This window comes from Mustelus asterias, chromosome 2, assembly GCF_964213995.1.
Source record: "Mustelus asterias chromosome 2, sMusAst1.hap1.1, whole genome shotgun sequence".
NCBI lineage: Eukaryota > Metazoa > Chordata > Chondrichthyes > Carcharhiniformes > Triakidae > Mustelus > Mustelus asterias.
This window is the reverse complement of record NC_135802.1, coordinates 118061784-118087443: the sequence shown is the minus strand read 5'-3', so window position 1 is coordinate 118087443 and position 25660 is coordinate 118061784. Positions and strand designations below refer to the sequence as shown.

At 42.4% G+C, this 25660-nt stretch overlaps 1 protein-coding gene across 1 annotated transcript in view; it reads right to left on the bottom strand.

The window, feature by feature from the left end:
- Window positions 1-25660, bottom strand: part of lpcat1 (lysophosphatidylcholine acyltransferase 1) — a 182310-nt gene that overhangs the window by 86406 nt on the left and 70244 nt on the right. The window contains exon 3 of the mRNA XM_078240535.1: window positions 8907-9121. Within this exon, the coding sequence (XP_078096661.1) occupies window positions 8907-9121 (215 nt within the window). The remainder of the gene's footprint in view (window positions 1-8906; window positions 9122-25660) is intronic.

Below are 25660 nucleotides of genomic sequence, written 5' to 3'. Positions count from 1 at the left end.
TCTAAGTATCCTTGTACATGAATCCCAAAGTTAATATACAGGCACAGAAAATAAATAAAGGCAAATTAAATGTTGGCCTTTAATGCAAGCAGGATGGAATATAATAGTAGGGAAGTCTTGTTACAACAGTACAGGTGATTAGTGAGACCCTACCTGGAGTACGAAGTATAATTTTGGTCTCCTTATCCAAGGGGGATATACTTGCGTTGGAAGCAGTTCAGAGAAGGTTCCCTAGGTTTTTTTCCTGGGATGAAAGGGTTGAAGGAAAGGTTGAGCAAGTTTGGCCAGTACTCATTGGAATTAAGAAAAATGAGAGGTGATCCTATTGAAACATAAGATTCTGAGCAGCTTTGGCAGGATAGCCATGGGGAAATCTAGAACTGGGCACAGTTTCAAAATAAGACACCTCCTATTTAAGAGACAAGAATGAATTTCTCCTCAGAGTAATTAGTCTTCCATAGGGAACTGTGGAGGTTGAGTGATTGAACATATTCAACGCTGAGTTAGACAAAATTTTGGTTGGCAAGGGAGTTGAGGGTTGTGCGGTTGCAGGAATCATCTATGATTGGTGAAGCAGATTCAACATGTTGAATAATCTATACCTGCTCCAATTTCTTATGATCTTGTGAGCAGCAGGCTATGCGTCTCTATTGGCATGAGGGACTGAAAGTTTAGAAATCTTGGAAGAAAATCAGGTGAGGTATCGAGACATCTACTGTTGTTTAAAAATGTATCTGAATTAGCAGTTCATTAACCAAAAATACTCTCTCCCCTCCCTGAGCCTTTGGGCACTGAGTGGTCAGATTATGAAATAGTCAGCGAGAATCTGCAAGAAACACAAAGTTGTGATAGTAGGGGATTTTAATTTTCCACATATACATTGGGACTCGCATACTGTTAAAGGTTTAGACGGGGTAGAGTTTGTAAAATGTGTTCAGGAGAATTTTCTACATCAGTATATAGAGGTGCCAACTAGAGAGGATGCGATATTGGATCTCCTATTAGGAAATGAGTTAGGGCAGGTGATGGATGCGAGTGTGAGGGAACACTTCGGATCCAGTGATCATAATGCCATTAGTTTCAACCTGATCATGGATAAGGATAGATCTGGTCCCCGGGCTGAAGTTCTGAACTGGATAAAGGCCAAATTTGATGAAATGAGAAGGGATCTGGGAAGTGTGGATTGGCACAGGCTGTTCTCTGGTAAGGATGTAAATGGAAAGTGGGAGGCCTTCAAAGGAGAAATTTGGAGAGTGCAGAGTTTGTATGTTCCTGTCAGGATTAAAGGCAAAGTAAATAGGAATAAGGAACCTTGGTTCTCGAGGGAGATTGTAACACTGATTAAGAGGAAGAGAGAGTTGTATGAAATGTACAGGCAGCAAGGAACAGATCAGATACTCAAGTATAAAAAGTGCAAGAAGCTACTTAAGAGGGAAATCAGTAGGGCTAAAAGACTTCATGAGGTTGTTTTGGCAGACAAAGTGAAGGAAAATCCAAAGAGCTTCTATAGGTATGTTAGGAGCAAAAGGATAGTGAGGGATAAAATTGGTCCTCTTGAAGACCAGAGTGGTAGACTGTGTATGGAACCAAAAGAGATGGGGGAAGATACTAAATAGTTTTTTTGCATCCGTATTTACTGAGGAAATGGGCATGGAGTCTACGGAAATAGGGCAAACAGGTAGGGAGGTCATGGAACCTTTACAGATTAAAGGGGAGGAGGTGCTTGCTGTCTTGAGGCAAATCAGAGGGGATAAATCCCCAGGACCGGACAGGGTATTCCCACGGACCTTGAGGGAAGCTAGTGTTGAATTTGCAGGGGCCCTGGCAGACATATTTAAAATGTCAGTATTCACCGGGGAGATGCTGGATGATTGGAGGGTGGCCCATGTTGTTCCGTTGTTTAAAAAAAGGTTCCAAAAGAAATCAGGGAAACTATAGGCCAGTAAATTTGACGTCGGTGGTGGGCAAGTTATTGGAAGGTGTGATAAGGGATAGGATCTACAAATATTTGGATAGACAGGGACTTATTAGGGAGAGTCAACGTGGCTTTGTGCGTGGTAGGTCATGTTTGACCAGTCTATTAGAGTTTTTCGAGGAGGTTACCAGGTAAGTGGATGAAGGGAAGGCGGTGGATGTTGTCTACCTGGATTTCAGCAAGGCCTTTGACAAGGTCCCTCATGGGAGGTTAGTTAGGAAGTTTCAGTCGCTAGGTATACATGGGGAGGTAGTAAATTGGATTAGACACTGGCTCAATGGAAGAAGCCAGAGAGTGGTTGTGGAGGATTGCTTCTCTGAGTGGAGGCCTGTGAATAGTGGTGTGCCGCAGGGATCGGTGTTGGGTCCATTGTTGTTTGTCATCTACATCAATGATCTGGATGATAATGTGGTAAATTGGATCAGCAGGTTTGCTGATGATACAAAGATTGGAGGTGTAGTGGACAGTGAGGAAGGTTTTCAAAGCTTGCAGAGGGATTTGGACCAACTAGAAAAATGGGCTGAAAAATGGCAAATGGAATTTAACGCAGACAAGTGTGAGATATTGCACTTTGGAAGGATAAACCAAAGTAGAACGTACAGGGTAAATGGTAGGACTCTGAAGAGTGCAGTTGAACAGAGGGATCTGGGAATACAAGTACAGAATTCCCTAAAAGTGACGTCACAGGTGGATAGGGTCGTAAAGAGTGCCTTTGGTACATTGGCCCTTATAAATCGGAATATCGAGTAAAGAAGTTGGAGTGTTATGGTAAGGTTATATAATGATGTGGAGATGCCGGCGTTGGACTGGGGTAAGCACAGTAAGAAGTCTCACAACACCAGGTTAAAGTCCTACAAGTTTATTTGGTAGCAAATACCATAAGCTTTCGGAGCGCTGCCCCTTTGTCAGATGGAGTGGTTATCTGTTCTCAAACAGTGCAAACAGACACAGAAATCAAATTACAGAATACTGATTAGAATGCAAATCTCTACAGCCAGCCAGGTCTTAAATGTACAGACAATGTGGGTGGAGGGAGCATTCAACACAGGTTAAAGAGATGTGTATTGTCTCCAGACAGAACAGCCAGTGAAATTCTGCAAGCCAAGGAGGCAAGCTGTGGGGGTTACTGATAATGTGACATAAATCCAACATCCCGGTTTAGGCCGTCCTCATGTGTGCGGAACTTGGCTATCAGTTTCTGCTCAGCGACTCTGCGCTGTCGTGTGTCGTGAAGGCCGCCTTGGAGAACGCTTACCTGAAGATCCAAGGCTGAATGCCCGTGAATGCTGAAGTGCTCCCCCACAGGAAGAGAACAGTCTTGCCTGGTGATTGTCGAGCGGTGTTCATTCATCTGTTGTCGTAGCGTCTGCATGGTTTCCCCAATGTACCATGCCTCAGGACATCCTTTCTTGCAGCGTATCAGGTAGACAACGTTGGCCGAGTTGCAAGAGTTCTCATGTGAGAACACCATCCACCAGGTACACGGTACCTACTCTTGCAACTCGGCCAACGTTGTCTACCTGATATGCTGCAAGAAAGGATGTCCTGAAGCATGGTACATTGGGGAAACCATGCAGACGCTACGACAACGGATGAATGAACACCGCTCGACAATCACCAGGCAAGACTGTTCTCTTCCTGTGGGGGAGCACTTCAGCAGTAACGGGCATTCAGCCTTGGATCTTCAGGTAAGCGTTCTCCAAGGCGGCCTTCACGACACACGACAGCGCAGAGTCGCTGAGCAGAAACTGATAGCCAAGTTCCGCACACATGAGGACGGCCTAAACCGGGATGTTGGATTTATGTCACATTATCAGTAACCCCCACAGCTTGCCTCCTTGGCTTGCAGAATTTCACTGGCTGTTCTGTCTGGAGACAATACACATCTCTTTAACCTGTGTTGAATGCTCCCTCCACCCACATTGTCTGTACATTTAAGACCTGGCTGGCTGTAGAGATTTGCATTCTAATCAGTATTCTGTAATTTGATTTCTGTGTCTGTTTGCACTGTTTGAGAACAGATAACCACTCCATCTGACGAAGGGGCAGCGCTCCGAAAGCTTATGGTATTTGCTACCAAATAAACCTGTTGGACTTTAACCTGGTGTTGTGAGACTTCTTACTAAGGTTATATAAGGCATTGGCGAGGCCGAATTTAGAGGATTGTGTACGGTTTTGGTCACCTGATTACAGGAAGGATGTAAATAAGGTTGAAAGAGTGCAGAGAAGGTTCACAAGGATGTTGCCGGGACTTGAGAAGCTGAGTTACAGAGAGAGATTGAATAGGTTGGGACTTTATTCCCTGGAGCGTAGAAGAATGAGGGGAGATTTGATAGAGGTGTATAAGATTCTGATGGGTATAGATAGAGTGAATGCAAGCAGGCTTTTTCCACTGAGGCTAGGGGAGAAAAAAAACAAGAGGGCATGGGTTAAGGGTGAAAGGAGAAAAGTTTAAAGGGAATATTTGGGGGGGACTTCTACACGCAGAGAGTAGTGGGAGCGTGGAATGAGCTGCCGGATAAAGTGGTAAACACTTTTAACATTTAAGAAAAACTTGGACGGGTTCATGGATGAGAGAAGTGTGGAGGGATATGGTCCAAGTGCAGGTCAGTGGGACTAGGCAAAAAATGGTACGGCACAGACAAGAAGGGCCAAAAGGCCTGTTTCTGAGCTGTAATTTTCTATGGTTCTATGGAAAGCACTGGAGATTAGCTGGTATGTTACAGAATCACAGGATTTTTATGGCGCAGGTGGTGGCCAGTTGGCTCATCAGCTTTCGAAACGAGTATCATGGCTTGGTGCCATTCTCCTGTGTTTTTCCCATAACACTGCACATTAACTGAATAGAATCAATCATCTAATGAATGTCTTGGTTGAACCTACCTCCAACACACTTCCAGGCAGTGAATTCCAGACTTGAACCACTCGTTGTGTGGAAAAGCCTTTTCTCACATCACATTTATTTCTTTTGCAAATCACTCTAAATCTGCGCCTTCTCTTTCCTGATCCTTTTAAGAGTGGCGACAGTTTCTTCCTATCTACTCTGTGCAGCCCCCTCATGATTTTGAGCATCTCTCATCAAATCTCCCCTTAGCCTTCTCTCCAAGGTGAACAGTCCCAACGTCTCCAACCTATCCTTATATCTGAAGTTTCTCATTCTTGGAACTATTCTTGTAAACCTCTTCTGCACTGTTTCCAATGCTTTCACATCTTTCCTATAATGTGACATCCAGAACTGTACATAATATTCCAGCTGAGGTCTAACTAGAGCCATGTATAATTTCAGCATAACCTCTTTGCTTTTGTACTCTATGCTCCTAGTAATGAAGCCCAGAATATGATATGCATTACTAACTGATCTCTCCACCTGCCCTGCCACCTTCAATGATCTATTTATTTATATATATATATGCGCCTAGGTCCCTCTGCTCCTGCACCCCTTTAAGAATTTTACCCTTTATTTTATACTGTCCATGTATTTGCTACCAAAATGCATCACCTCACACTTCACTGCATTTTGCTCCATCTGCCACCTATTTTCCCACTCCACCAACTTGCCCTTTTGAAGTTCGACATTCTTCTTCACAGCTTACAACACTTCCAAGTTTTGTGTTGTCTGCAAACTTTGAAATGGTCCCTTGAAAACCAAGATCTAGATCATTAATATACATTAGGAAAAGCAAGGGTCCCAATACAGTCCCCATGGGAACATCACTACAAAACTTCGTCCAGCCCAAGAAATATCCATTGACAATTACTCTCTGCTTCCTATTATCCACAGTAAGAAGTTTAACAACACCAGGTTAAAGTCCAACAGGTTTATTTGGTAGCAAAAGCCACACAAGCTTTCGGAGCTCTAAGCCCCTCTTATTCACCTCTCTAAGCCCCTATTATTCAGCCAATTTTGTATCCCTGTTGTTAGTGCAAATATTTTGAAAGTTTGTAGTTACCTGATAATTTCGCCAAGTTGATCCAATTTCCATACTACCTACAGGCACAAAACATGCACCATGCAACTCTGACTCCTGTACTGTTTTACATATAAACTATACTTTGGAGAATGATTAATCTTAAAACTGAGCATAATAGGATAGAAAAGTTACAGCCTTTACATTATACAAATTAGGCAGCTCGCCTAATAAATTCCAAACTGAAGATATGAATGATTGAAATTTTAATATAAATAATATATGTATAAAATATAATATAAATTATCCTAATGTCAGTACTGGGGAAGTTGTTAGAGTTTATCAAGGATTTCATAACTCGGCAAAATTAGACAAAGTCAGCATAGATTTACAAAAGGGAAATCATGCTTGATGAATCTAATGGAATTTTTTGAGAATGTAAATAATGGAGTTCACCGAGGAGAATCAGTGGATATGGTTTATTTAGACTTTCAGAAGGCTTTCGACAAGGTCTCACATGATAGACTACTATGTAAAGTTAAAACACATGGGGATTGCAGGTAATGTCTTGAGATAGATAGAAAGCTGGTTAGCAGATAAGCAAAGAGTTGGCATAAATGGGTCTTTTACCGGTTGGCAGTCAGTGACTGATGGGGTTCTGCACTAGTGCTATGACCCCAACCATTATTATATATTAATGATTTGGAAGGGACATGAACGTATTATCTCCAAATTTGCAGGATACAAAGTTGGGTGGGAGGGGAGCTGTGAGGAGGATGCAGAGATGCTTCAGCATGATTTGGACAGGTGGAGTGTGTGGGCATCTGCATGGCAGATGCAATATAATGTGGATAAATGTGAGGTTATCCACTTTTGGTAGCAATAATGGGAAGACAGATTATTACTTTAATGGGTGTAAATTGAAAGAGGTGGATACGCAATGAGACCTTGGAGTCCTCGTGCATCAGTCACTGAAAGTAAGTGCATAGGTACAAATAAGCGTGCAGGTACAGCAGGCAGTAAAGTAATCAAATGGTATGTTTGCCTTCATAGCGAGAGGATTTGAGTATAGGGATGTTTTTCTGCAATTATACAGTGCTTTGGTGAGGCCACACCTAAAGTATTGTGTGCAGTTTTGGTGTCCTTATTTGAGGAAGGATATCCTTGCTATAGAGGGAGTACAGCAAAGGTTTACTAGGCTGATTCTTGGGATGGCAGGTCTGTCACATGAGGAGAGACTAAGTTAGGATTATATTCACGGGAGTTTAGGACAGAGAGAGGGGATCTCAGAAACTTATAAAAAATTCTAACAGGGTTAGACAGGGTAGATTCAGAAAGAATGTTTCCAACGGTGGGATGGTCTGGAACTAGGGGTCATATAGTTTAAGGATACGAACTGAGGTGAGGAGAAATTTCTTCACCCAGAGGATGGTGAATGCGTGGAATTAGCTACTGCAGAATGTAATTGAGGCCAATATGTTGTCTGATTTCAAGAAGAAATTGGATATAGCTCTTGGGGATAAAGGGATCAAGGGATATGGGAGGAAGAGGGGGGAAATCAGGATATTGAATTTGATGATCAGCCATGATCAGGATGAATGGTGGAATGGGCTCCAAGGGCCTAATGGCCTACTCCTGTTTCTAGTTTCTAAATTTCTATAATCTTATCAAGCAGCTTAGTGGCATCAGAAGACATGACCTTAACACTTCAACCTGTTTACATCATTACCTGAACCCAACAATGAATGTACTGACTGTTAAGCATTCTAGGAAGTAGATTTATATTACTTTCAATTCCCAAAAGCTGAATAATAAATAAGCATTACAATATGCCCAGAGTATGCATCAGTGCAGAGAAGAAAATTGATTACTAGTGTTACAGCAGTATAACTCAATTTAGTCAGCAATACAAATATGGCATTAGCAACACTAATATTTATCGGATTTCAACTGTCTTCAGGGCACTTTCATGCTAGAATATTTTTATGAAGCAAAACATGTACGTGTATGCCTGACTGTAAAATTGTCAATGTTACTAGGCTGATTCTTGGGATGGCAGGTCTGTCACATGAGGAGAGACTAAGTTAGGATTATATTCACGGGAGTTTAGGACAGAGAGAGGGGATCTCAGAAACTTATAAAAAATTCTAACAGGGTTAGACAGGGTAGATTCAGAAAGAATGTTTCCAACGGTGGGATGGCACCAACGGCATGGTAGCACAGTGGTTAGCACTGCTGCTTCACAGCTCCAGGGTCCCGGGTTCGATTCCCGGCTCGGGTCACTGTCTGTGTGGAGTTTGCACATTCTCCTCGTGTCTGCGTGGGTTTACTCCGGGTGCTCCGGTTTCCTCCCACAGTCCAAAGATGTGCGGGTTAGGTTGATTGGCCAGGTTAAAAATTGCCCCTTAGAGTCCTGGGATGTGTAGGTTAGAGGGATTAGTGGGTAAATATGTGGGGGTAGGGCCTGGGTGGGATTGTGGTCGGTGCAGACTCGATGGGCCGAATGGCCTCCTTCTGCACTGTAGGGTTTCTATGATGTTTTCTTCTATGATAAAGCAGCCATAAAAATCTTTCTTTAACTATGAACTTAACTAAAACTAAATGGTTATATTAAAAGATGAATACACAATCTAAAAGTTTTCTAAAATTAAACTACAATACTTCGGGGACTGGATTGGCTTATCTTAATGTCTCAACAGAATGGTGCAAAAATATTATTGGTAAAAAAATGACTGGTGGAAAAACTAAACTAAAAGGTGACATTTTTATAAACAATTAACTACATGGCAATAGTTACACAAACTTCACAGTAACACTTCAGAAGTAGAATTGGAAAATCAGAGGTTATTTGACATTCACATGTCAATATCTGAAATCAATACGAATCAGATTTACACACGTCATATGCATAATAATAAATGATGAGTACAGATACAACACTTTCAGCCTCGTGCTAAAAGGCACTCTGATGACTTCCTGAAATTTTTCATCTACTATATCATGTTCAGTAAATAATTACTTACTTCCCCATATAGGAATGTCTTTGCTTTCTGCCTTCATTACAATAGAAGCCATGGTCATGGTAACTGGAATAGCATCAAAATATGAAGAATGTGGTGCTAATGTCATTATAGGTGCTTCTGTGGGCAAAGCACGGCGTCCCTTTACACTCATCCAATGAAAGCCACCTGCAAACCACATCGCTCTCATTATCACTTTCAGCAAAAAATCCAATGTCCTACAAAACAAAATATAAATATGTCAAAGACTACAGTTTACAAGTGAATGATGTACTTAGAACGCAACAGTTGAGAAACAACAGAATTTGTACAAATTTTCAGCAACTTTCTATCAACACAGGAGTCTTATTAAGAAGACTAATACACATGGGATACAGGGTGATCTAACAAGGTGGATACATAATTGGCTTAGCTGTACTTAGTGGTAGGAGACAGAGGGTGGTGACAGATGGCTGCTGTAGTGACTGGAGGCCAGTGACCAGTGGCGTACCTTAGGGATCTGTGCTGGGCCCCTGATTATTTGTCATCAATATAAATGACATTGATGACTAGGTCGGGGGTCGGATCAGTACGTTTGCCGATGACACAAAGATTGGCCGGGTGGTCAACAGTGAGGTTGAGTGTTTTGGGTTACAGGAAGATATAGACGATATGGTCAAATGGGTGGACAAGTTCACCAGGATGCGGCCTGAGATGGAACATTTAAGTTATGAAGAGAGGTTGGATAGGCTTGGATTGTTTTCGTTGAAGCAGGGAAGACTGAGGGGTGACCTGATTGAGGTATTCAAGATTATGAGGGGCATGGACAGGGAGCAGCTGTTTCCCTTAGTTGAAGGGTCAGTTATGAGGGGACACAAGTTAAACGTGAGGGGTGGGAGGTTTAGGGGGGATTTGAGGAAAAGCCTTTTTACTCAGAGGGTGCTAACAGTCTGGAATGCACTGCTTGGGAGGCTGGTGGAGGCGGGATGCCTCACATCCTTTAAAAAGTACCTGGATGAGTACTTGGCACGCCATAACATTCAAGGCCTTGGTCCAAGTGCTGGCAAGTGGGATTAGATGGGCAGGACAGGGCATTTCATGCATTGTGCAGACTCGATGGACCGAAGGGCCTCTTCTGTACTATAGTAATCTGTGATTCTGTGATCTGTGAACTTCTTCCCAAACTTGAATCAAAGCTAACTTGTTTCTTTCATAGGGAAAGCAAACAAACTAGTCCCAGATTCACTTAACAAATCAACTTAGAGAAAAATAATATAGTTAATTGTTCCATATTCTAATTAAATGGTGGGAGTGGTTTAACTAATTCTTCAACTTGCTAGAGCCAATAAAGATAGTATTGGGCTTTCTCCTTGAGCTGCCGCAGTGGGAGGGAGGGAATTCTTAGAGTTCTAATTTGGGGCAGCTTTCGTTGTCACTTCATAGCCATCAAAAGCATTTAAGGCAGAAGAACATGGGTGAATCAATGAATTTTATGACAATATAGCAACCTTTGAGATTTTTTCCTCAAACATGCCTAACAATTGGTCTTTGAAGAAAATGGGTAGCAAACACATGGGCCATCAATGGCAAGTTCTCCTCCAAGTCTCACATTATCCTTAGTTGGAAATTTCTCATTGATCCTTCATTGCCACTGGGTCAATATTTTGGAACTCTGTTCCCATGGATGTACCTAAAGATCTGCAGCAGTTCAGGTAGCTTACCTTCACCTTCTCAAGGACAATTCGAATCATAGAATCCCTACAGGGCAGAAGGAGGCCATTCAGCCCATCAAGTCTGCACTGACCACATTCCCACCCAGGCCCTATTCCCATAACCCCACATATTTACCCTGCTAATCCCCGACACTAGGGTCCCATTTATTATGGCCAATCAACCTAACCCGCACATCGACAAAAAACGTTGGCCAGGCAATGCACACATCTCAGATTTTAAAAAAATACTCATGTCCACATCATGGGAATTTTGGATCCATTATTGTGAAAAAATATGCACGGGACAAAAAGAATGTAAAAATATAAAAGTGAGTGAAACTATTCCAGTGCAAGAGCTCCCAAGAGACCAGAATAACATTAAAATTCAGAAACATACCAAATAGTTTTTTTCAGATAAAATGATAAAATAAACTAATTGCACAATTCAGAACAGAATTTATATATATGCCATTGTGTCCACAAGCAAGAATGACAGTAATTTACAATTACAATTATAAACTTTTAAGGATAGATAGTTCTATGAATTTTCAACTTGTGCATTACAAGCTTTACTTGCGCTGAAACAAATAATTGTCAAAGCTGTTCAAATATCATGAATATCTTTATTATTGTAATATTCATCCTTAATTTAGAAAAGCACATGCATAATTTTAATTGGATATGGACACAAATTCCGCTTGTCCTAATGTGCACCATTTATTTTCCTGGGCTTTTTAAAAAAGCACTTATTCCTCCCGAATCTATCATATTGGAAATAAACTTACAAGAAAAATATTAAGCTCTCTTCCCCCTCTTTCTTAGTTTGTCTGGCTCAAAGTAGAATCTATGTAAGAAAATTGATAGTTTAATTAATTGAAAGCTGAGTTTCAGAACCAAATTCCAGGACAATGTGGGATAAAATGCTTGCTTTTGAAATTGATGCAAATTAGTTTATCAAAACAGCAAGAGGCTGCCAATAGTTGACAAAATATTTCTATTAACCCCAAGAATCAAAGAAATGCTTCATAGGATTGACCATGGTAGTTCAGGGAACTAAGTGAGGTGATTAGCCTATGAACTCAATGAGAATCAGGAGAAAACACTGTTGGTGTCACATCTCACAGAAACAAAGATGATAGTATTTGTTAGCGGTCATCCCAGCCCCAGGATATTGCTGCAGGATTTCCTCAGGAGAGTGTTCAGGCCTAACCATCTTCAAATTCTTTCTATAGTAGAAATTTCAGACACAATGCATCCCAATCTATAGATACGGTTGATTCTTTCAAAATTAGTGAATTTTTGACCTCGACCGGATGCCCCATGCAGTTGGGTGGGTGAATGGGCAGGGTTACACTCTTCCATACCCTTCACAACAACTTTTCTGCTGAGTGCTGTGCCCACATATGCCACCTGATGGAATTCCGCACAGCTGCCAAACAAGTGTCTGAAATGTTATCTTTATGATCCCACAAGAAAAGCTCGCACTCAACAGGAAGGAGCAGACCAAGACTGGCAGGGGATTTCCAGAGGTCAGAATGCTGACCCCCTTCAAGGAGAGGGTGAGGGAGGCTCCTGAGCAAGCTGTGGCAGACAGCGAGGTCAGCATGCAGCACAGAAGTGAGACTCCTCTGTCCCATCATCCAGGTGACATATCTCAAGTGAGTTGCTGTTCTCCTGCTCCCTGGTCTTTGCTAAACGCTGACCTCATGTCCTTCATCTTTCTGAAGCTCGATCAGATGACGTCGGCCCATCCATGGTCGCTCCCCCACAGCCAACCCCTCAAAGAACCCCGGCGGACACTGACTTTTCGGCACTGCTTTCACCTGCACCAAGCACCAGCGCAGAGACTCTCAGCTTGGTGGAGCAAGCTTCTGGGTCATTATCTGGTGCGCACTACATTGAAGCTGAAGCACATCAGGAGTAGGCAGGAACATCCAAGGGCAGGCAGAAATCTGCGGGATCGCAGGAGCTGGCTACCCCTAAGGCAGATGTCAGGCCTCTAGAAAAGGTTCTCCCATCACTGGTGGAGATGCGGATACAAAGCCAAGCTTTACAGTATGGGGTATCAACAACATTCCAGCAACTACAAGGCCAGCCAGAGGAGTCCGGCAGCCTTCTGTCACAGGACATGGTGCCAATAACGCATGGCACCTAGGCCAACAAAACTATGGTGACAACTTTCAAAGCCTGAATCACTTTATGACATCCATGGCTGAGCACAAGATAGCAAGGCCCAGTCACAAAAGAACATGTCCCAGGGATTGGTGGACATTGCCGCTGTGCTCCAGAGCTTTTCTCAGTCACAGAGAACTATGGTTAAGGGCATTGCCAGCTTGTCCCAGTCACAGAGAAGCATGGCTGAGGATTTCCGGAGCTCACTGAAGCTACCCCTCCATCCCATGGAGTAGCCCAGGGGGCCAGTAAGCATTCCCGAGAGGGACTAACACTAGAGCCTATCCTGGGGCCTTCCACCAAGGAGACGTTGGTAGTCTTCTGCCAACTCCACCATTCACTTCACCACCTGTCAACACTGTATTTCACAGGCATCGGGCAGAACAGGGGACACCTGAATGTCAGCTGGAGCCCTCTCGAAGATGTCCGCCAAAGACATCACAGGTCAAAGGGCATGGAAGACAGCAGGCCGCACCCACTTCTATGCAATCTGGGGACACACCTAGGAGGAGCTGAAGGACAAGGAAAACGAAGAAAACAGATTAGCACCGAGTTGGCATGGGTGAAGGAACACAGATGTAGTTAGGAAGACAAGGGCACTGATTGTTAATAAGCACTATTATACATGCCTGCAGATCAGAACTGAGATTCTTCTCATTCATAATGCCTACCCAAGGTAGAACGGGATGGGGAGGACAGACGGACAGGGGGGTGGGAATGGGATACGACAGGACGGGGGGGGGGGGGGGGGGGGGGGGGGATCTTTCTTTCCATTCTGAGCTCCAAAACTCCCACTTGTCCTTCAGGCTCACCCAGAAGTCAGAGGCCATGAGGCAACCAGTCTTAGGCAACCTTGCATGACAGCCTTGCCGCTCCACGAGGACAAGTCTTAGAACCCTCAACCTCTTGACTCTGGTTCTCAACAGCATGTCCCCATGAGCCGGGAGGTGAGTGGGCTGTCATAAAGACAGGAGTAAGATGTCAGCAAATTCTGAACAGCACCACTACATTCCTGACCTGAGGAAGGTCCCATTAACACAGCCATCCCAGTCCATTATCCTGGTGTGATGCCTAACGGATGATGCGGCGGACCTAGAGGCTATGAGCACCTCCCTGGTCATCAGGCTGTTGCCTCCCCATCATCCTCTGAGTTATCCTCAAGCACGTCCAGGTCCTCCGACAATGACGCATGTTCCTCCTTCTCCATCATGTCCACAAAGTACTAGAAAGCCTTCCTTCTCTCTAGGAAAGCTCAGAGAGTTAGGAACAAGATTTTATGAAAACAAGGAATTGGCAAAAACAACTTTGCTTAAAAGAGATATCACTTCAGGGTTAATGAGGTGCGAGATGATTGTATCAACAAAGCAAGCTTTGATCTCCCCTGTAGCTGTCAGTCAATAAGCTTTTAGCAGCTCATGCTCCATCTGTCCTTATGTAAACCCACTTCGATATGATTTGGGCTGTAGGTGAAGCAATCTTGTGACATTCTAGGTGGAAGGATTAAGGTAAACCACACCTCATAAGCAAGGGAAACAGACGCCTTTCTGTCAAAGGATTTCAGAGACCTCTCCTAACAGTTGTGGCTCCTGAAATTAAGAAAGGCTATCCAACAAATGAATGGAGTGCAGTCACAGATGTTTCAGGGATGCATTTCCATCTAAACAGGAGACTTTATAACTCTAAAATGCAACAGATACGAAACATCAATATCAACGCTAAGGGGCCTGAAATTCAAATTTCACCAGAGACTTCCCACCATCCCATGGCAAGTCCTGCCATGGGAGCCCCGTCCTGGGGTAAATCCCCTCCCCCCCCCCCCCCCGGCCAGGTCAAGTCTTTTCCCCCAGGACTACCCCCCCCACTCCCCCGGCCAGGTCAAGTCTTTTCCCCCAGGACTACCCCCCCATACTCCTTGCAATAAGCCTCCTGTACACCACTGAAGCTTTTTCAAGATGGTACTTACCTCCTTTATCCCCCTCAGAGTCCAGGGCGTCTAATCCACCACAGAAGAGGAAAAGGGGAGATTTAATTGAGCTATATAAAAAATGAGAAGTTTACAGGGTATAGGGAGGACCTTAGCAGAGTGGTCATTAACCAGTGGAATAAATTTAAGTTATTAGTAGAAGGATTAGAAGGGAGTTTAGGAGAATATTTTTCATCAAGAGAATTAAGATCCGGAACTTAGTTTGAAAGGGTAATAGAGCAGAAATCCTCATCAGATTTAAAAAGTACTTTATTTTGCACTGAGTCTGTACAAACATTAAAGAGCTAGCAAGTAAGATTAAGTTAACATAAATGTCCATGATTCAAAGAATTGAAAATGCAAGTAAATCATTATTTCAGCTGGAACAAGTTTCTGGCACTGGATAATGGCAAGGAATAATTTCACCTTCCCATATTATTACTTAGTATTCAAAATTCCATCAGTTTCTACCTGGAATACATTCAATGACTGAGCAGCCACATCCTCTCTCTCTCCTCTCCCTCTCTCGCACGGTCTCCTCTCAGTCTCTCCCCATCTCTCACATTTCGCCCAATTCTCCTCTCCCACCTTCTCTGTCCATCACATTCCCTCCTGTCTCACATCCCACTCCCTCTACTCTCACACTTTAGTAAAACATTAAAGCAGAAGGACAGTGAGCGTTTGTTGCCCAAATAAGCATTCTTTATACAATTTCATGGAGTACAAGAAATAAATTAAATGAATTTCAGACTGAAAATCCAGTTGGATTTTCAGAGTTGGAATGACTCAGGAGTCCTTTAAAAATAGCAAGCGGGTCCCAATTCCAGGATTCCTCATCCCATTCACTGGTTGTCTGATTTCTGGGAGTGCCTTTAAACAATGCGGGTTGGTTCTTGTAAAAAGCCCACATCTAATGTTCATGACCTGGTTGCCTCCACCGCAAAGACAGGCATGCTCTACTCCTTGCAATTTTCATGGATTTGATAAGGTAAATGTTGCACTTACTGCACTGGCACAGGAAGAATAGTTGTTGGGAATGATCAATGAGTGGACCAGAGTGTCACTGGGGAAATGGGTCCTATGGAAGGCTGAAAGGGGAGCCAAAGATATCCTTGGTGGTGGCATCATGCTGGAGATGTTGGAAATGGCAGAGGGGTTTTGCTGAACATGAAAGGTGGTGAGGTGCAAATTGAAGAAAAGAGGAATCCTATAGTAGTTCTGGGTGTGAGTTGAAGGAGTGAGATCTAAAGTGCAGGGCCAGGAATAGGCAGGATCGAGGATCTGTCAACCATAATGGTGGGAAACCTTGAATGAGGAATAAAAAGACATTGTAATTATGAGCATGGATGGTGTCATCATCAGAACGAATGTGACAAAGACAGAAAAACTGGGAAAATGGAATAGAGTCCTAACAATAAGTCATGTATGAAGTAGTGTCATCAAGGTAGAATCATAGAATTCTACAGTGAAGGAGGAGGCCATTTGGACCATTGAATCTGCACTGACCACAATTCCACCTAGACCCTATCCCCATAACCCCATGCATTTACCCTAGCTAGACCCCTTGAACCGAAGGAGCAATTTAGAAATAGAACAGTACAGCACAGTACCGGCCCTCGATGTTGTGCCGAGTTTTGTCCGAAACCAAGATCAAGCTATCCCACTCCCTATCAGGCCAATCCACCTAACCCGCACATCTTTGGACTGTGGGAGGAAACCGAAGCACCCGGAGGAAACCCACGCAGACATGGGGAGAATGTGCAAACTCCACACAGACAGTGACCCAAGCTGGGAATCGAACCTGGATCCCTGGCGCTGAGAGGCAGCAGTGCTAACCATTGTGCCACCATGCCGCCCATAGGTGTGGGAGTCAGTGGGGTCATCATAGATATGGTCAATTGCCTATCCCCAGGAAGAGAGAGTGAAGCCAACAAAGGGGCAAGTCAGAAATGCACAATGTGAAGGCAAAAGGAGGATGGAATTTGGAAGCAAAGTTGACTAGATTTTCCAGTTCAGGTGAAAAGGAAATGTATTGATGCAGTCATTCATGTACCAGAAAGAGGGGTGAGGAAGGGGATCGCAGTAGGACTGGAACACAGAATGCCGCAGGACCTACATAGGTTCTCTTTCATTTAGAGGGAGTGAGTGGATTAAATGTAGAAGTTGTTTATAGTACGAACAAGAGCAGTCAGGTGGTGGAGGATGATGGTGATTGGAGACTGGATTCCTGTTCAAAGTTGACCATGGGAAACCCTCAGGCTATCTTGGCTGATAGAGATGTAGATGAAGATTGATGCGTGGACTTTCAGCTAAGATCAAGTGTAGGATCAAGCTCAAGAGCAGGTGTAATGCCTGTTCTTGTCAGCTTGGATCTAGTACATCTCCTTTTGTGGGAATGGTGAATTAAGATTCAATTTGAATTTGCTTTTGGAGCAAGCAAGGAGATGCATTAAGGGCTTGCCCTGTCCACTTTGCGCATTGGTTTTGTAACTGAGGAAGGTGGTGGATAAATATTTGATAGATCAAGGAATAGGCGGCTATGGGGAAATGGCACAGAAAAAGAGTTGAGGACGGCATAGATCAGCCATGATTGTATTGAATGGCAGGGCAGGCTTGAAAGGCCTGGTGGCCTACTCCGGATTCTATTTCTTGTGTTGAGTGAATAAAATTATTTTTTTTAAAGTAGAAGGTGGAATGGATGTGCATGGTAAGAATGGGACAGGTAGGGCCAGAAAATTGCCTTCAAAATATGAATGAAGATTAAAAGTACCAAATATTATTTTTGATAATTTAAAATATCTTGAATAAGTGTATATTAAATAAGTATGCATCTTGAAGTGAATATGTAATCTAAATAGATATTTTGGGTATAATCCAAAGGAGTATAAAGTGAGGCTGCCATATTGCTTTCCAAACAATTTGAAAAACCTGTTAAAATTTATCTTCCAAATGAAATCTTCCATAAACTAAAATAATTCATAACTACAATGCTTTATTATTGCTTTGCAATTCCAGTCATTTTTTAAAAATCAAAGTTGACACATTCCATAGAAGGGACTAGCAGTGTTCTTCCTCATTGTATTTAGAGTTGTGACACCAACAATCTAGATGGTTTCCTTCAGTTTCCCCCTCAGCTCATGGGACCCTCTTGAAGCCCCTCTAGAGTAGCAGTATGGATGGTAGATTTCAGCTTTAGCTTATGACTTGATCTGGGTTTTATTGCCTTAAGCACCTACAGTTGCTTAGGAAACAGCTGCGATCAGTGCTTCCACCCTCGTTAGTGGATAAACCTTAAATCCATCAAACAAAGAGTGGCATAAATAAGGGAATTTGTAAACCACAGTATCATCAAATTGAACAGCTAAACACAGACTGCAGCAAAATAAATAGAAATGGAGCTTTGGAGAAAGATTCATAACATATTCATCAACTTCACTAAACTTTTTGTTCCCCAACTTACCTGGGTCCATGGAGAAAATAATGTACCAAAATTCACTCAGATTATTACTGCTATAGTTCCAGTCCAATGCCGGCATCTCCACATCATAGTTATAACTGACAGAGCACATGTTGACTCTCAGCAGCTGTTTTACCGCTCTACAATCCTCCTACATCTCTGCTCCACCTTAAACATGTGGCACAAGTCATTAGGTCTGAAACCCTTCCATTGATGCAGACTGCAATGTTGATTTAGCACTTCAAATGTCTGCACCCATTAGTTTCTGTCAGGAAGGAACATAATCCTAAGCAAAACAAGAAATTGCGTGGTTAAACATGACCATGCAAGGATTTGCACAGAAATTCATTTGCATACACTAACCTGTTCTGTCGAAAAACTATTCTTTATTAATGCCTTATTTATTGTAGTGAATCAAGTGAGGACTTATTTGATTTTGTTCCTTTTCAATATAAAATGTGAAGATTTTTTAAAGTTTTAAACAGTCAGTGCTTCTTGCCATATTCATTTTGCTTTTCCAGTGCTACAAATTATGAAGTCAAACAAAAGAACGCTCATTTTACACTGTTGCCTATTGCTATTAATGTAGAGCTGCTCAAATACTTCTCATATTTTGATTCGGCTCTACCAAGATTCTTGTATAGAATATATCTACAAACATCTTTAGCAACGTATTTTATCAGGAGCTTTAAACAATTCAGCAAACCTGAAATAAAAATTTAATTTAGAACTACTGACATTTGCAGTATAGAAGAATGTTGTACTGGCTCTTTTGAGAGACCAAATAAAGTTAATCCTACAGACCTGCTCACTCTTCTCTAAAATGGAACCATGCTTTACAGACCAGCAAAGGCCCCAGAGTTCACCTTGCTAAGAACCATTAATTGAATCCAGTGCCAGAGCAATTTAAAGGGTGCAAAGATTTGCAGCAGTAATCCTGGGCTTAAGGACTGAGGCGTAGTGCTCTAAATTCCAGGCAATGCAACCAATATTTGTGTAAAATTACTTTGTAATTTAACCCCTGAAGCCCAGGCATAAACCTGGTAAATCTACACTGCAGCCACCCCTCCCCTCCCCCCACAAGAGTCCATATATAATTATTTTCCAAGAGGAGTGTGCATTACTGGCAATTCAAGCATTCGGTGCCCATCTCCAATTGCCCTCAAGGTGCCGGTGAGCTGCCTTCTTGAACTGCTGCAGTCCATCTGATGTAGTTATACCACAGCACTGTTTGAAAGGAGCGCCAGGATTTCAACAAAAAATGTGACAGTGAAGGACCGCAATGTAGTTCTAAGTCAGAATGATAAGTGGCTTGTAGGGGGACTTGCAAGTGGTGGCGTTCCCACCATGCACTTTTCTGCCCTTGCCCTTCTAGGTGGTTGAGGTTGCTGATTTGCAAAGTGCTATCAAAGGAAGGTTGGCAAGGTGTTGCAATGTATGTTCTATACAATATGTAGTGCAGCAATATGCGCCGGTGGTGGAGGAATTGAATGTTTAAGGTGGTGGGTGGAGTGCCAATAAAACAGGCTGCTTTGTTCTCAAATGATGTTCAACTCCAAGATTTGGTGGAGCTACTCATCTAGACAAGTGGAGAACTCCCAGTCTCTGACCGACTCTTGTAGCCACAGTATTTTCACAGCTGGTCGAGTTAAGTTCTCCTCAATGATAACTCGGAGGAAAGTAGATGGTGGGGGCTTCAGCAATTTTAATGTTATTGAATCTCAAGGGGAGATGGAAAGAGTCTCTTTTATTGTAACTGGTCATTACCTGGCACACGTTACTTAACACTTATCAGCCTAAGTCTGATTGTCTTGCTGCATATGAACATAACTGCTTCAGTATGTGTCGCCGCAAACTTATATCAACATAGTGCTTTTAATTTATAATTTATAAAAGATGCCAAGCTTTTATAAGCAAAGTATAAATCACAAAACAAGCTAAAAAGGTAGACGGCTAAAAGCTTGGTCAATGAAATGATAAGTGTCTTAAAGGAGGAAATGAGACAGGAGAGGTGAAGGGGCTTAGGTAGGAAATTCCAGAGTTAAAGATTAGGCAACTGAAGGCATGGCCACCAAAGGTGGAATGATTAATATCAGATACTCAAAGATACCAGTAATTAGATGAGTGCAGGTAGCTCAAGAGAGTTGTGGGACTGGAGGCAGAGAGGGGAAATCAGTGGAAGAATTTGAAAATAATGATGAAAATTTTCACATAAAGATCTTGTTTGACCAGGAACCAATTTTGGTTAATGGAGTACAAGGATAATGAGTGAATGGGACTCATATTAGCTAAGATAGAGGCAGCAAGGTTTTGTGTGACCTCGTACTTACACAGCAAAATGTGGGAGTCCTGCCAAGCATGCACAAGTATAGCGAAGTCTTAGAATCCTACAGTGCATAAGGTGGCCATTCAGCCCATCGAGTCTGCACCGACCACAATTCCACCAAGCCCTAACCCTATGCATTTACCTTAGCTAGTCCCCCTGACTCTAAGAGGCAATCCACCTAACCCACACATCTTTGGACTGTAATAAAGGGATGAATGAGAGTTTCAGTGCTGGATGAGCTGACGCAGGTGCAAAGTTACGTGGATGGAAATAGGCAATCATAGCAAATAAAACAAATAAGAGGTCGGAAGCTCATTCTAGGGTTAAATATGATACAAAGGTTGCGACAATTTGATTTCGTCTCAGGCAGCTGCTGGGGAGAGGGATTAAGTAGATAGCTAGGGAATGGATTTAGAGTGGGAACTGAAAACAATGGCTTCAATATGACCAACATTTAATTGTAATAAGTTTCTGCTCATCCAGTATTGGATTGTGATAGAAGTCTGATAATTTAGCAATAGTGGAGTTGAGAGAGGTGATGGTGAAGCAGAGCTGGGTTTCATCAGCATATATGTGAAAACTAACGCGTTTTCTCATGATGCCAACTAGGGGCAGCAAGTACATGTACTTGGAGGGAACCAAGGATAGATCCTTGAAGGATGTGAAGGGCAAGGGTACAGGAGCAGGACTGAGAAGCCACTGCTAGTGATTCACTGGCTGCAATTACATGGTGAAGAATGGAATCAGGCAAGAGCAGTCCCACTGAGTTTAGTGGGAATAGGGTGGAGGGAGCATGAAGTGAGTCTCATAGACAAGAGAAGTTGGAGAAGGCATGAGGGGGTTATAGGAGAGAAGCAAGAGACAGATGCGAGTTCAGGGCTAGGGCAAAGGCCTAAGAAGTTTGGTTTAGTGGCTTAGTGGAAGGAAGAACACTGGTAAAGGCAGCTTGATAGGTTGGTCTCAATCTTAGTGACAATCACGTCATTGAGCTCCTTGCACTTTGTTGGAGATGAGAGTGTAGGAGATGGGAAGAAGGATTCATTATGATTTGTAGTAAAGAAAATAAGTCAGGAGTTAAGGGTGGCACGGTAGCACAGTGGTTAGCACTGCTGCTTCACAGCTCCAGGGTCCTGAGTTTGATTCCCGGCTCGGGTCACTGTCTGTGTGGAGTTTGCACATTCTCCTCGTGTCTGCGTGGGTTTCCTCCGGGTGCTCCGGTTTCCTCCCACAGTCCAAAGATGTGCGGGTTAGGTTGATTGGCCAGGTTAAAATTGCCCCCGAGATGCGTAGGTTAGAGGGATTAGCGGGTAAATATGTGGGGGTAGGGCTTGGGTGGGATTGTGGTCGGTGCAGACTCGATGGGCCGAATGGCCTCCTTCTGCACTGTAGGGTTTCTATGATTTCTATGAGTTATTTGTGAATGACCTGGAATAATAAGCAGTTTCAGGCGACGGGAGCAAAGCATGATAATGTCTTATTCTAGTACAACCAGATCAGATGTTGGATGGCTAAAATAGTGATCTGCCATAATCTTTCTAAAAACGTGGTACCAGAACTGCTCAAAATATCCGAGCTGTGGTTTGACAGGGTTTTTTTTATTGCTAAAGCGTGACTTCTACCTCCTTGTATTCTAACATTCTATACATTAAGCATTCCTGGCCATTCAGAATATTTTCTGCAGCTGTTCACATTTTAATGATCTGATATCTGGACTCCCAAGTCTCTTTGGGTCTCCAAAGTTTCTAGCTTTTAGTCATTTCAAAGACCTTCTATTTTGAGGTCCAAAGTGGATCTTTTTTAGGTTTTCAATCTTCTTTAGGTCCATTGCCCATACTGAAATTTGGCACAGCTTTTCCCCATTCATTCAATCTAGAAATAGATCTTCTAAATTTGATGCTTCTGTCTACATTGCTTACAATGTTGCCTATGTTTGCATTATTGGAAAATTTATATATGCAGCTTTCTGTCCTGTGGTCTAAGTTGTAAATGAATATGGTGAATCATCAAAGCCCCAATATAGATCGTTAGAGGGCATTACAAGTAATATCCTGCCAATTCCAGTAACTGTCCATTTTCTCTGCTCTGTTTCCTGCTTACAGACAATTTTCTGCTGTGGTCAATATGAAGCCTTCAATCCCATGAGCTTCAACTTTAGCTAACAGTCTGGTATTATCAAATCTCTTAATTATCAAATAATTCCTAGAAGTACACAAATAATATACAAACATTCTCTTGTTCACTATTTTAGTTACCTCTTCAAAACATTCAAATGTCAGGTATGATCTACTTTTATAAATCCATGATGTTTTTAAGGTAATCAATTACCCTAACCTTAATTATGGGCTCTAGCATTATAATTACCTGGTGTGTCTCCATTTCTTGTCTTAAATAGTTGTGACATTGGGCTCCTAAATCAAGAGAACTTTGGAAGGTTATATTTACGGTAGTTCCCACCAACTATTAACTGACACAATGGGCTGGATTTTGAAAGGACGACGGAGGTGGATCAGCATGGAATTTTCTGCTGTTGGCCAGCATGATTGTTTGCTGGCATCTTCCCATCTCAAACAAGCAACAGGTAACTAATTAAGTTCACTAGCAGATCTACTATTAAGTCACTGCCAGATTCCAGTTGGCATTTAGCTGCAACCCTCCTAACCAGAGGTCAATTCCAGGCTGGCGTTCCAGTGGTAGACTCCAACTGGCATTTTTTAAAAATCTCTACCACCCAAATGCTCCACAACACCATGATTAAGAGATTGCCACAACTGCACCACAGGCCTCCATGGAGGGATTTGCCCTCTCAAGATGATGGCCTGGATTCGATTGGCTGACTGGCACACCAAAAGAGTGACTCTCCATGACTCTTAGACCTGGCATTTCAATTCCAACGGTAAATGTTTAGAGGTCTATCATTGTAACTGCAACCACATTTGCCGTTCTTATTTCTTTCATTAGAGCCAGAATGTGTTAGTTTCAGAAGATAGTAATTATGACAGCAGGATCAAGTGCTAGGGATCTGCAATATGTTGTAAACAGCTCCACAAGTAATCATGACCAGATAATTCAGAAGTGAAGTTATGAAGGGAGCCTTCTGTAGCTTCACCATTCGAGAAAATAATTGGACTGTTCATTAGGATACCATTAGACTTAAAACTTGCATATTCTCAGTTAGAAATAAATGGTAATGAACAACAAGTGGAAATCTATTTTGTGCAATGTTATATTAGTGGATTCATGATTTTGAGTTGAGAAATAAAGTTGTTTGGATAATGAAACTAAAGTGCTTTCTCGGGTAAATACATTAAATTAAATTTCTATCTCAGAAGGATTGGGAAGAGAATTGAGGGAACATATGAAATAACAGTAGGCCATTCAGCCCCTTGAGCCTGCTCTGCTATTCAATTAGATCCTGACTGATCATCAACCCAATGCCATTTTCCTGCACTATCCCCATATCCCTCGATAGCTTTAATATTGAGAAATCTATCAATCACTGTCTTGGGCATGCTCAATGACTGAACCTTCACAGCCCACTGCGATAGAGAATTCCAAAGATTTACCACTCTTTGAAGAAATTCCTCTCGTCTCATTCCTAAATTGCCTACTTATTCAGAGACCATGTCTCCTGTTGCCAGACACCCCACCCACACAGGGAAGACATCTTTTCTGTAGCTGCCTTGTTGAGCCCTGCAAGAATTTTCTATGTTTCAAGAATGAGATCGCCTTTCATTCTTACTCTTTTAATCTAGAGAATACAGGCCCAGTTTCTTCAATTTCTCTTCAGTGCGATGAAACCCCACTGATGTTATTTACAGAAGTGTTCCAACACTGGCTTCATATGATTTTTTTTTAAATTACCGAGAAACGCTTGGGGAAACAGTGAGAACTCATCCTCTCTTTTGTTGAGTAAATAAATTTATTAAAGTAGAAGCTAATAAAACACTGCAAAGAACAATCTTACATTTTAGAAAATTAACAGCAAGCACTTAATCCCTCAAAGACTGAAAACCCCAAAAGCATCCGTTTTTCCCATATCTAAACTCTGCTTAGATCCCATTTCCAAAACAATCATAAAACTATTGATCCAATCTAGCTAGTGATTACCACACCATACAGCTTGGGAATGGTCTTCAGTTCAGCAAATGAAACAATATTTTGCACAAATTGGTTTGCCTTTAGCACTTCATCTCTAGTGGAGTTGTTTTCTGAAGATTGCTGCACCTCTCTCTTTCTTGCTGCTGCTTCTTCAACACCTCGTGTCTAACTACTTCCTGGCTCACACCAACTACTAATTGTATCAATTGCAAAGAACACTTGCTCTCTATTCTTCCATTTCTCAGATGCTGTCCAGACATGGTTTACAAAAATACATGGCAATTTGATTTTACTTGCGCAAAATAAAATCATTTTAATAATATCTTACCATTTCATGATAATAGCACAATTCTATCATCCCAGGAATTAGTCTGGTAAATCTTTGCTGCACTCCCTCCAAGGCAAGGAGACCAAAACCGTACACAATACTCTAGGTCTCTATACAATTGCAGCAAGACATATTTTCTATTGAATTGAAATCCTCTTGCAATGAAGGCCAACATACCACTTCTGAATTGCTTGCAAGTGAGCTTTCAATAACTCATGAACAAGGACACCCAGGTCTCTTTAAACATCAACACTTCCATTTAAGAAATATTCTGTTTTTATGTTTTTCCGACTGAAATGGATAACTTCATATTTTTTCATGTTCATCTGCCATGTTCTTGCCCATTCACTTAACCTGTCTAAATCCCCTTGAAGCCTCTTTGCATCCTCCTCACAACTCACATTCCCAACTTGTTTTCTGCCATCAGAAAACTTGCAGGAGTGATACAGTGGTAAGCACTGCTGCCTCCCAGGGCCAGCGACCAGGTTTGATTCCCAGTTTGGGTCACTGTCTGTGCGGAGTCTGCACGTTCTCCTCACATCTGCATGGGTTTTCTCCAGTTTCCTCTGTCTGAAAGATTTGCCGGTTAGGTGCATTGGTCATGCTAAATTCTCGCTCAGTGTACCCGAACAGGTGCCTGAGTGTGGCGACTAGGGGATTTTCACAGTAACTTCATTGCAGTGTTAATGTAAGTCTACTTGTAACACTAATAAATAAACTTA